At 64.4% G+C, this 12,353-nt stretch overlaps 1 protein-coding gene across 2 annotated transcripts in view; it reads right to left on the bottom strand.

Moving 5' to 3' along the window:
- DLGAP2 (DLG associated protein 2) overlaps positions 1-12,353 on the bottom strand; it is a 464,829-nt gene that overhangs the window by 3,954 nt on the left and 448,522 nt on the right. For both annotated transcript variants that reach the window (XM_066237265.1, XM_066237266.1), the window contains one exon: positions 477-629. In XM_066237265.1, the coding sequence (XP_066093362.1) occupies positions 477-629 (153 nt within the window). The remainder of the gene's footprint in view (positions 1-476; positions 630-12,353) is intronic.

The following is a 12,353-nucleotide window of genomic DNA, read 5'->3' as shown; positions in this document are numbered from 1 at the left end:
CAGAGGGAGCTCCCTGTAAGGAACAAGACCAGACGTCCCCTCTAGCAGGCTTCTTCCGTGGGGTGTCCGTGTGCAGGAGACACAGCAGGAAAGGCTGTACGTGTGGGCAATGACTGGGCTGGCTCCCGTTGACGTGGGCACACGCACACACACACACGCACACACACACGCACACACACGCATGCACACACATGCATGCACACACACACGCATGCACACACACGCACACACACACGCATGCACACACACGCACACACACACACGCATGCACACACATGCATGCACACACACGCATGCACACACACGCACACACACACGCATGCACACACACGCACACACACACATACACACGCACACACACACGCATGCACACACGCACGATCGTAACTGCTGAGCAAAGACCAGACGCGCCCGGCACTGCCGTGCTTGGACACCGGTCTGCACGGCGGGCGGGGGCGGGGCGGCTGGGCACTTACCTTTCTCTCCGGGGACTCCGCCATCTTCCAATCGTGGAGCTTCAGCTGGTGCAGCTCATCGAACTTCATGCTGACGTCCTCGACCGAGAGCTGCAGCATGTCCCAGTAGCCCGCCAGGTCCTGGGAGGTGGGTCTGGGCATGGCGCTGGGGTCCTGGGGACAGAGCCGGGAGTCAGAGCCAGGCGGTGGCAGTGGGGGAGGGCCTCTCCAGGGTTCTGATTCGAACAAAAATATTCACGAGGAACCCGAGGATCAACACAGTGCACACAGTGCTTGCTGAGAGTTTAAATGTGACCAGGCTGCACACTGTGTGACTCCAACACTGTGACGTTCCGGAAGGTTCCGGAAGGGCAACACTATGGGGACGGGGCCAGAGCAGTGGTTGCCATGGGGATGGGTGAGGATGACCAGTGGGGCCCAGAGGGTTTCAGGGCAGGAAACCCACTCTGTCCACTGTGCTGACGGACGCCCGTCATCGTGCATCTGTCCAAATGCACAGCATGTGCCACACAGAGTGACCCCGGTGTCTGCTGTGGACTCTGGGTGCTGGTGATGTGTCCGTGCAGGTTCACCAGGGGTGACAAACGTCCCTTCTGGGGGAAGACAGGGACTGGGAAATCTCTACTTTCCTCTCAGTTTTGCTGAAAACCTAAAACTGTTTTAAAAATACAGTCTGTTACAAATCTAGATGCACTGCATTTGTTCACTGTTTCATTCTGAAAATGCTTTCTGAGAACCGGGGACAACGGCAAAGAGCAGTGTTCACATACTCGGCACTTCAGAGGGGCCACTGTTTTGGTCAGAAGGTGGGTCCCCGCACGGGGACCACGTGTCCGCAGGGGTGGTGGCGGTGGCGTGGGCCAGCTCTGTCCCGCAGCCCTGACTCTGACGGCAGCGATGCCCCACGGGTGTGTGTCTGCTCCTGCGCAGAGAGGCCCACAACTAACTCATCAGGGAGCGAGAGGCCTCCTCAGGTGGCTCCTGGGCTTGAAGGGACAGGCGATGCCTGTGGGCTGAGGTGGCCACCTCGGGCCTCACGCCTCCGCACGCCTGATGTGCGCAGGCTCAGTGGGTGAACTACATTTACAACCGATGACCTCACTCCTCAGAGGGCTGGGCGCCGTCCCGGCCCGAGCCTGCGCAGCGCTGGCCTGGCCGAGTGCCACAGCCCGTGGCCACCTCTCCGGGACCACGCCCACGTCCCCAGGCCATCTGCTCCCTCATGTCGCCCTCTGCAGGGGCGTGAGTTTGCAACGGCCGGTGAAGGGCTCGGACGGTTCACGCCCCCCCCTTCAGTGAGGGCCTCTCACTAAACAGACAGAGGGATTCTGGGAGTCTTCATCTGAGTTGGCTTAAAATGTGTGGTTTTCAGCTTCCTCCAAAATTGCTCACATTAAGCACAGAGGGAACTTCAGTTTGGCTTGGTTTCAATTCCCTTGAACATGTGTCTTAGTCCATCTGGGCAGCTGTGACAGAAACCGTACTGAGCAGGCCCACAAACAGCGGACACGACTTCCTGTCCTGAGGGCTGGACTCTCGGGCCAGGGGTGCCCCTCGGCCCGTTCACAGGCAGCCTCTGCCCCTCTCCGCCTGTGTCCTCATGCGGCGGAAGCGGAGGGAGCTTTGTGGGGTCTGGTCAGGAAGGACACTGACCCCATCACGGGGCTCCACCTGCATGACCTGATGACACCCCAAAGCTCCCACCTCCTGACACCGTCACACTGGGTTAGGGTCCCAACACTGGAATCTGGGTCCATAGCACCCTGGTTTGACCTGTGTCATAACGGTCACTTCTGACCCCAGCTGCTCTCTGAGGAGGGCAGCCAGGTGGCCGGCTGTGGAGACTGAGCTGAGGGCAGAGCCGGCCCAGCGACGCCCTGCACCCTCTCTCTCCGTCCATCCGAAGCAGGGCTGCGTTTTCAGTGTGAGGCTGTTCTTGTCCTGAGCCACGAGAGGGCCCCACAGCCTTTCAAAGTCCGGCCTGCAGGCCTGCTGGACGCCCGCCGGGCGCAGGGACTTGTCGCTCCTGGACGGCAGAGCCTCTGCCCCGAGCGAGCCAGCACACAGCGGCTCCGTGGCAGCGTGGAGACCGGCCCGTCGCCCCGGGGCAGACGCACGGCCGAGGATGCTCCGTCCTAAGCAGCGTCTCCAGGGAGCGCCGGCTCCTCCGCTGGGACCTCACAGGCACAAGGATGGTTCCTGCGTAGGTCGGGGGTGGCTGTGCCCCAGCTGCTCCCGGCCAGCCCCAGACGCCGATGGCCGGGCCCCGGTTGTGTCTGCAGTCCAGGCACACGTCCACCTGTGGGCCGACATCTGTCCTCACTGTCAGTCCACTGGCTGAGAATCACTGTCCTCCGGGCGCCCCTGGAGCAGAGGCTGCGCTGTGTCACGTCACCGGGCAGAGCCCAGACCGGGGCAGGCGCTGCCCGCCGGGACACCAAGGTGGGTGCACACAGGTTCCTGTGGCTGTCCTGGGCACCGGCCGTGCCCCCCCCCAGCAAAGCCAAAAACCAGTGGACGCCCCCACAGACTACAGTCATGTAGGGTCACACAGCTCCTCAGCTCAGAGGGCAGAGGATGCTGTCGGTGTGGCTGCCCCAGGGTGTGGCAGCAGCCATGCCCACACACACAGGACAGTGGGAGGCTCTTGGCTCCCGTCCTCTGGGCTCCCGTCTGTCCTCTCGGATCCCGTCTGTCCTCCCGTCTCCCGTCCGTCCTCCCGGCTCCCGTCCGTCCTCTCGGCTCCCGTCCGTCCTCTCAGCTCCTGTCCCCTCAGCTCCCGTCTGTCCCCTCAGCTCCCGTCTGTCCCCTCAGCTCCTGTCCTCTCAGCTCCCGTCTGTCCTCTCAGCTCCCGTCTGTCCTCTCAGCTCCCGTCCTCTCAGCTCCCGTCTGTCCCCTCAGCTCCCGTCTGTCCCCTCAGCTCCCGTTTGTCCCCTCAGCTCCCGTCCTCTCAGCTCCCGTCTGTCCTCTCAGCTCCCGTCTGTCCCCTCAGCTCCCGTCCTCTCAGCTCCCGTCTGTCCTCTCAGCTCCCGTCTGTCCTCTCAGCTCCCGTCCTCTCAGCTCCCGTCTGTCCCCTCAGCTCCTGTCCCCTCAGCTCCTGTCCCCTCAGCTCCTGTCCTCTCAGCTCCCGTCTGTCCTCTCAGCTCCCGTCTGTCCTCTCAGCTCCCGTCTGTCCCCTCAGCTCCCGTCCTCTCAGCTCCCGTCTGTCCTCTCAGCTCCTGTCTGTCCCCTCAGCTCCTGTCCTCTCAGCTCCCGTCTGTCCTCTCAGCTCCCGTCTGTCCCCTCAGCTCCTGTCCTCTCAGCTCCCGTCTGTCCCCTCAGCTCCCGTCCTCTCAGCTCCCGTCTGTCCCCTCAGCTCCTGTCCTCTCAGCTCCTGTCTGTCCCCTCAGCTCCCGTCCTCTCAGCTCCCGTCCGTCCCCTCAGCTCCCGTCCTCTCAGCTCCCGTCTGTCCCCTCAGCTCCCGTCTGTCCCCTCAGCTCCCGTCTGTCCTCTCAGCTCCCGTCTGTCCCCTCAGCTCCCGTCCTCTCAGCTCCCGTCTGTCCTCTCAGCTCCCGTCTGTCCTCTCAGCTCCCGTCTGTCCCCTCAGCTCCCGTCCTCTCAGCTCCCGTCTGTCCTCTCAGCTCCTGTCTGTCCCCTCAGCTCCTGTCCTCTCAGCTCCCGTCCGTCCTCTCAGCTCCCGTCCGTCCCCTCAGCTCCCGTCCTCTCAGCTCCCGTCCGTCCCCTCAGCTCCCGTCCGTCCCCTCAGCTCCCGTCCGTCCCCTCAGCTCCCGTCCGTCCCCTCAGCTCCCGTCCGTCCTCTCAGCTCCCGTCCGTCCTCTCAGCTCCCGTCCGTCCCCTCAGCTCCCGTCCGTCCTCACAGCTCCCGTCCGTCCCCTCAGCTCCCGTCCGTCCCCTCAGCTCCCGTCTGTCCTCTCAGCTCCCGTCTGTCCCCTCAGCTCCCGTCTGTCCCCTCAGCTCCCGTCTGTCCTCTCAGCTCCCGTCCTCTCAGCTCCCGTCTGTCCCCTCAGCTCCCGTCCCCTCAGCTCCTGTCCCCTCAGCTCCCGTCTGTCCCCTCAGCTCCCGTCTGTCCCCTCAGCTCCCGTCCTCTCAGCTCCCGTCTGTCCTCTCAGCTCCCGTCTGTCCTCTCAGCTCCCGTCTGTCCCCTCAGCTCCCGTCTGTCCCCTCAGCTCCTGTCCCCTCAGCTCCCGTCTGTCCTCTCAGCTCCCGTCCTCTCAGCTCCCGTCTGTCCTCTCAGCTCCCGTCCCCTCAGCTCCCGTCCCCTCAGCTCCTGTCCCCTCAGCTCCCGTCTGTCCTCTCAGCTCCCGTCTGTCCCCTCAGCTCCCGTCCTCTCAGCTCCCGTCTGTCCTCTCAGCTCCCGTCTGTCCTCTCAGCTCCCGTCTGTCCCCTCAGCTCCCGTCTGTCCCCTCAGCTCCTGTCCCCTCAGCTCCCGTCTGTCCTCTCAGCTCCCGTCTGTCCCCTCAGCTCCCGTCTGTCCTCTCAGCTCCTGTCCCCTCAGCTCCCGTCTGTCCTCTCAGCTCCCGTCTGTCCTCTCAGCTCCCGTCTGTCCCCTCAGCTCCCGTCCTCTCAGCTCCCGTCTGTCCCCTCAGCTCCTGTCCTCTCAGCTCCCATCCGTCCTCTCAGCTCCCGTCCTCTCAGCTCCCGTCTGTCCTCTCAGCTCCCGTCCGTCCCCTCAGCTCTTGTCCTCTCAGCTCCCGTCTGTCCCCTCAGCTCCCGTCTGTCCTCTCAGCTCCCGTCTGTCCTCTCAGCTCCCGTCTGTCCTCTCAGCTCCCGTCCTCTCAGCTCCCATCCGTCCTCTCAGCTCCCGTCCTCTCAGCTCCCGTCTGTCCTCTCAGCTCCCGTCTGTCCTCTCAGCTCCCGTCTGTCCTCTCAGCTCCCGTCTGTCCTCTCAGCTCCCGTCCTCTCAGCTCCTGTCTGTCCTCTCAGCTCCCGTCTGTCCTCTCAGCTCCCGTCCTCTCAGCTCCCATCCGTCCTCTCAGCTCCCGTCCTCTCAGCTCCCGTCCTCTCAGCTCCTGTCTGTCCTCTCAGCTCCCGTCTGTCCCCTCAGCTCCCGTCTGTCCCCTCAGCTCCTGTCCTCTCAGCTCCCGTCTGTCCTCTCAGCTCCCGTCTGTCCCCTCAGCTCCCGTCCTCTCAGCTCCCGTCTGTCCCCTCAGCTCCCGTCCTCTCAGCTCCCGTCCTCTCAGCTCCCGTCTGTCCCCTCAGCTCCCGTCCTCTCAGCTCCTGTCTGTCCCCTCAGCTCCCGTCCTCTCAGCTCCCGTCCTCTCAGCTCCCGTCCGTCCCCTCAGCTCCCGTCCTCTCAGCTCCCGTCTGTCCCCTCAGCTCCCGTCTGTCCTCTCAGCTCCCGTCCTCTCAGCTCCCGTCCGTCCCCTCAGCTCCCGTCCGTCCCCTCAGCTCCCGTCCGTCCCCTCAGCTCCCGTCCGTCCTCTCAGCTCCCGTCCTCTCAGCTCCCGTCCGTCCCCTCAGCTCCCGTCCGTCCCCTCAGCTCCCGTCCGTCCCCTCAGCTCCCGTCCGTCCCCTCAGCTCCCGTCTGTCCTATCAGCTCCCGTCTGTCCTCTCAGCTCCCGTCCTCTCAGCTCCCGTCTGTCCTCTCAGCTCCCGTCCTCTCAGCTCCCGTCTGTCCTCTCAGCTCCCGTCTGTCCCCTCAGCTCCCGTCCTCTCAGCTCCTGTCTGTCCTCTCAGCTCCTGTCTGTCCCCTCAGCTCCCGTCCTCTCAGCTCCCGTCCTCTCAGCTCCTGTCTGTCCTCTCAGCTCCCGTCCCCTCAGCTCCCGTCCCCTCAGCTCCCGTCCCCTCAGCTCCCGTCCTCTCAGCTCCCGTCTGTCCCCTCAGCTCCCGTCTGTCCCCTCAGCTCCCGTCCTCTCAGCTCCCGTCTGTCCCCTCAGCTCCCGTCTGTCCCCTCAGCTCCCGTCCTCTCAGCTCCCGTCTGTCCTCTCAGCTCCCGTCTGTCCCCTCAGCTCCGGTCTGTCCCCTCAGCTCCCGTCCTCTCAGCTCCCGTCTGTCCCCTCAGCTCCCGTCTGTCCCCTCAGCTCCCGTCTGTCCCCTCAGCTCCCGTCCTCTCAGCTCCCGTCTGTCCTCTCAGCTCCCGTCTGTCCCCTCAGCTCCGGTCTGTCCCCTCAGCTCCCGTCCTCTCAGCTCCCGTCTGTCCCCTCAGCTCCCGTCTGTCCCCTCAGCTCCCGTCCCCTCAGCTCCTGTCCCCTCAGCTCCCGTCTGTCCCCTCAGCTCCCGTCTGTCCCCTCAGCTCCCGTCTGTCCTCTCAGCTCCCGTCCTCTCAGCTCCCGTCCGTCCCCTCAGCTCCCGTCCGTCCCCTCAGCTCCCGTCCGTCCCCTCAGCTCCCGTCCGTCCTCTCAGCTCCCGTCCTCTCAGCTCCCGTCCGTCCCCTCAGCTCCCGTCCGTCCCCTCAGCTCCCGTCCGTCCCCTCAGCTCCCGTCTGTCCTCTCAGCTCCCGTCCTCTCAGCTCCCGTCTGTCCTCTCAGCTCCCGTCCTCTCAGCTCCCGTCTGTCCTCTCAGCTCCCGTCTGTCCCCTCAGCTCCCGTCCTCTCAGCTCCTGTCTGTCCTCTCAGCTCCTGTCTGTCCCCTCAGCTCCCGTCCTCTCAGCTCCCGTCCTCTCAGCTCCTGTCTGTCCTCTCAGCTCCCGTCCCCTCAGCTCCCGTCCCCTCAGCTCCCGTCCCCTCAGCTCCCGTCCTCTCAGCTCCCGTCTGTCCCCTCAGCTCCCGTCTGTCCCCTCAGCTCCCGTCCTCTCAGCTCCCGTCTGTCCCCTCAGCTCCCGTCTGTCCCCTCAGCTCCCGTCCTCTCAGCTCCCGTCTGTCCTCTCAGCTCCCGTCTGTCCCCTCAGCTCCGGTCTGTCCCCTCAGCTCCCGTCCTCTCAGCTCCCGTCTGTCCCCTCAGCTCCCGTCTGTCCCCTCAGCTCCCGTCTGTCCCCTCAGCTCCCGTCCTCTCAGCTCCCGTCTGTCCTCTCAGCTCCCGTCTGTCCCCTCAGCTCCCGTCTGTCCCCTCAGCTCCCGTCCTCTCAGCTCCCGTCTGTCCCCTCAGCTCCCGTCTGTCCCCTCAGCTCCCGTCCCCTCAGCTCCTGTCCCCTCAGCTCCCGTCTGTCCCCTCAGCTCCCGTCTGTCCCCTCAGCTCCCGTCCTCTCAGCTCCCGTCTGTCCTCTCAGCTCCCGTCTGTCCTCTCAGCTCCCGTCTGTCCTCTCAGCTCCCGTCTGTCCCCTCAGCTCCCGTCTGTCCCCTCAGCTCCCGTCCTCTCAGCTCCCGTCTGTCCCCTCAGCTCCCGTCCTCTCAGCTCCCGTCTGTCCCCTCAGCTCCCGTCTGTCCCCTCAGCTCCCGTCCCCTCAGCTCCCGTCTGTCCTCTCAGATCCCGTCTGTCCTCTCAGCTCCCGTCCTCTCAGCTCCCGTCTGTCCCCTCAGCTCCCGTCTGTCCCCTCAGCTCCCGTCCCCTCAGCTCCCGTCTGTCCCCTCAGCTCCCGTCCTCTCAGCTCCCATCTGTCCTCTCAGCTCCCGTCTGTCCTCTCAGCTCCCGTCCCCTCAGCTCCCGTCCCCTCAGCTCCCGTCCTCTCAGCTCCCGTCTGTCCTCTCAGCTCCCGTCCTCTCAGCTCCCGTCTGTCCCCTCAGCTCCCGTCCCCTCAGCTCCCGTCCCCTCAGCTCCCGTCCCCTCAGCTCCCGTCCTCTCAGCTCCCGTCCCCTCAGCTCCCGTCCTCTCAGCTCCCGTCTGTCCTCTCAGCTCCCGTCTGTCCTCTCAGCTCCCGTCCCCTCAGCTCCCGTCCCCTCAGCTCCCGTCCTCTCAGCTCCCGTCTGTTCTCTCAGCTCCCGTCCTCTCAGCTCCCGTCTGTCCTCTCAGCTCCCGTCTGTCCTCTCAGCTCCCGTCTGTCCTCTCAGCTCCCGTCCTCTCAGCTCCCGTCTGTCCCCTCAGCTCCCGTCCTCTCAGCTCCCGTCTGTCCCCTCAGCTCCCGTCCCCTCAGCTCCTGTCCCCTCAGCTCCCGTCTGTCCTCTCAGCTCCCGTCTGTCCCCTCAGCTCCCGTCCTCTCAGCTCCCGTCTGTCCTCTCAGCTCCCGTCCTCTCAGCTCCCGTCTGTCCTCTCAGCTCCCGTCTGTCCCCTCAGCTCCCGTCTGTCCTCTCAGCTCCCGTCTGTCCTCTCAGCTCCCGTCCTCTCAGCTCCCGTCTGTCCCCTCAGCTCCCGTCTGTCCCCTCAGCTCCCGTCTGTCCCCTCAGCTCCCGTCTGTCCTCTCAGCTCCTGTCCTCTCAGCTCCCGTCTGTCCCCTCAGCTCCCGTCTGTCCTCTCAGCTCCCGTCTGTCCTCTCAGCTCCCGTCCTCTCAGCTCCCGTCTGTCCTCTCGGCTCCCGTCTGTCCCCTCGGCTCCCGTCTGTCCTCTCAGCTCCTGTCCCCTCAGCTCCCGTCTGTCCTCTCAGCTCCTGTCTGTCCCCTCAGCTCCCGTCCTCTCAGCTCCCGTCTGTCCCCTCAGCTCCCGTCTGTCCTCTCAGCTCCCGTCTGTCCCCTCAGCTCCCGTCCTCTCAGCTCCCGTCTGTCCCCTCAGCTCCCGTCCTCTCAGCTCCCGTCTGTCCCCTCAGCTCCCGTCTGTCCCCTCAGCTCCCGTCCTCTCAGCTCCCGTCTGTCCCCTCAGCTCCCGTCTGTCCCCTCAGCTCCCGTCTGTCCCCTCAGCTCCCGTCTGTCCTCTCAGCTCCCGTCTGTCCCCTCAGCTCCCGTCTGTCCCCTCAGCTCCCGTCTGTCCCCTCAGCTCCCGTCTGTCCCCTCAGCTCCCGTCTGTCCCCTCAGCTCCCGTCTGTCCTCTCAGCTCCCGTCTGTCCCCTCAGCTCCCGTCTGTCCCCTCAGCTCCCGTCTGTCCCCTCAGCTCCCGTCTGTCCTCTCAGCTCCCGTCTGTCCTCTCAGCTCCTGTGCTCTCAGCTCCCGTCTGTCCTCTCAGCTCCCGTCTGTCCTCTCAGCTCCTGTCTGTCCTCTCAGCTCCTGTCCCCTCAGCTCCCGTCTGTCCTCTCAGCTCCCGTCTTTCCCCCAGCTCCCGTCCTCTCAGCTCCCGTCTGTCCCCTCAGCTCCCGTCTGTCCCCTCAGCTCCTGTCTGTCCTCTCAGCTCCCGTCCTCTCAGCTCCCGTCTGTCCTCTCAGCTCCCGTCTGTCCCCTCAGCTCCCGTCTGTCCTCTCAGCTCCCGTCTGTCCCCTCAGCTCCTGTCCTCTCAGCTCCCGTGTGTCCTCTCAGCTCCCGTCTGTCCTCTCTCAGCTCCCGTCTGTCCCCTCAGCTCCTGTCTGTCCTCTCAGCTCCCGTCCTCTAAGCTCCCGTCCTCTCAGCTCCCGTCTGTCCCCTCAGCTCCCGTCTGTCCTCTCAGCTCCCGTCCTCTCAGCTCCCGTCCGTCCCCTCAGCTCCTGTCCTCTCAGCTCCTGTCCTCTCAGCTCCCGTCTGTCCTCTCAGCTCCCGTCCGTCCCCTCAGCTCTTGTCCTCTCAGCTCCCGTCTGTCCCCTCAGCTCCTGTCCTCTCAGCTCCCGTCTGTCCTCTCAGCTCCCGTCTGTCCCCTCAGCTCCCGTCTGTCCCCTCAGCTCCCGTCCTCTCAGCTCCCATCTGTCCTCTCAGCTCCCGTCTGTCCTCTCAGCTCCCGTCCTCTCAGCTCCCGTCTGTCCCCTCAGCTCCCGTCCTCTCAGCTCCCGTCTGTCCCCTCAGCTCCCGTCTGTCCCCTCAGCTCCCGTCCTCTCAGCTCCCGTCTGTCCCCTCAGCTCCCGTCTGTCCCCTCAGCTCCCGTCTGTCCTCTCAGCTCCCGTCTGTCCTCTCAGCTCCCGTCCTCTCAGCTCCCGTCTGTCCCCTCAGCTCCCGTCTGTCCCCTCAGTTCCCGTCTGTCCCCTCAGCTCCCGTCCTCTCAGCTCCCGTCTGTCCCCTCAGCTCCCGTCTGTCCCCTCAGCTCCCGTCTGTCCCCTCAGCTCTTGTCCTCTCAGCTCCCGTCTGTCCCCTCAGCTCCCGTCTGTCCCCTCAGCTCCCGTCTGTCCTCTCAGCTCTTGTCCTCTCAGCTCCCGTCTGTCCCCTCAGCTCTTGTCCTCTCAGCTCCCGTCTGTCCCCTCAGCTCCCGTCTGTCCCCTCAGCTCCCGTCTGTCCTCTCAGCTCTTGTCCCCTCAGCTCCCGTCTGTCCTCTCAGCTCCCGTCTGTCCCCTCAGCTCCTGTCCTCTCAGCTCCCGTCTGTCCCCTCAGCTCCTGTCCTCTCAGCTCCCGTCTGTCCTCTCAGCTCCCGTCTGTCCCCTCAGCTCCCGTCTGTCCTCTCAGCTCCTGTCCTCTCAGCTCCCGTCTGTCCCCTCAGCTCCCGTCTGTCCTCTCAGCTCCCGTCTGTCCTCTCAGCTCCCGTCCTCTCAGCTCCCGTCTGTCCCCTCAGCTCCCGTCTGTCCCCTCAGCTCCCGTCTGTCCCCTCAGCTCCCGTCTGTCCTCTCAGCTCCTGTCCTCTCAGCTCCCGTCTGTCCCCTCAGCTCCCGTCTGTCCTCTCAGCTCCCGTCTGTCCTCTCAGCTCCCGTCTGTCCCCTCAGCTCCCGTCTGTCCTCTCAGCTCCTGTCCCCTCAGCTCCCGTCTGTCCTCTCAGCTCCTGTCTGTCCCCTCAGCTCCCGTCCTCTCAGCTCCCGTCTGTCCCCTCAGCTCCCGTCTGTCCTCTCAGCTCCCGTCTGTCCCCTCAGCTCCCGTCCTCTCAGCTCCCGTCTGTCCCCTCAGCTCCCGTCTGTCCCCTCAGCTCCCGTCCTCTCAGCTCCCGTCTGTCCCCTCAGCTCCCGTCTGTCCCCTCAGCTCCCGTCCGTCCCCTCAGCTCTTGTCCTCTCAGCTCCTGTCTGTCCTCTCAGCTCCCGTCCGTCCCCTCAGCTCCTGTCCTCTCAGCTCCCATCCGTCCCCTCAGCTCCCATCTGTCCCCTCAGCTCCCGTCTGTCCCCTCGGCTCCCGTCTGTCCTCTCGGCTCCCGTCTGTCCGCTCGGCTCCCGTCCCCTCGGCTCCCTTCCCCTCGGCTCCCGTCCCCTCGGCTCCCGTCCTTTGAGCTCCCGGCCCCCCTTTCTACACTCTGCTCCTGACTGCACGGCACAGTGAGGTGGCTGCACGTGCCAGTGACCCTGCAGCAGGTTAACTGGGAGATGTCAGAGAACACAGGCTGTCACATGACCCTGATTAAAGGGGTGGATTGCTAGCTCTGGGCCGCGGCTGCTCTGATGTCTAAACACACTCGGTGAAGTCCTGTCTCCCTGCAAGCGGAACAGAGCCAGACACATCAGGTCACAGAGCGGCTGCTTCAAGGGGCCTCACAGAGACCCGTCTGCATGTTAATGGGCGTGTCTGCTCTGGAGAAATCAATGCATGGATGATCAAGTGGCTATAAGGTCGTGAGAACACTGGTTATTCCTCCAAAGAATACCGAGTATTTCCTCTAGTCAGACAAGAAGACCTGCACACCGTATTTACACAGATTCATAAATAAGCACACATACGTGCTTATTTGCAGGTATATAATGTTCACAAGTGCAAACATTTGTATGTTTATATACAAATATAAGCTAAGACACACATATTTACATAGATGTGCATGGTGTTTCTTCCCTCTGATTTCCAGGAAGACCAAAACCAAGTTCAGCGCCGCCCGTGGTAACTGACCCGGCTCAAAGCTGCCGTTTACTCCCGACTGTGGCACAGAAAGCCCGTTATTTCTAAAATCTCATCTTCACACATGGCTTCCACTGAAGCCACCTCATGTCCCTGTCTTCACTGTGACATTCTCCGTACCGCGGCTCACTGTCTCCTTCCTGAGGTTCTGGGAGATGGTTCAGCTGCCAACGCACCAGCGCCCGCTGCACCAGGGACACGCGTCCCCTGCAGGTCCCGCCCCTCCCCCCACACCCCGTCCTGTGGCCTCTCCGCCTGGGCTGCCCGTGTGAACCGT

Source organism: Saccopteryx bilineata, chromosome 6 (genome assembly GCF_036850765.1).
Source record: "Saccopteryx bilineata isolate mSacBil1 chromosome 6, mSacBil1_pri_phased_curated, whole genome shotgun sequence".
NCBI classification, from domain to species: Eukaryota; Metazoa; Chordata; class Mammalia; order Chiroptera; family Emballonuridae; genus Saccopteryx; species Saccopteryx bilineata.
Note: the sequence above shows the minus strand (reverse complement) of the source record. Positions and strands in the feature narration are given on the sequence as shown.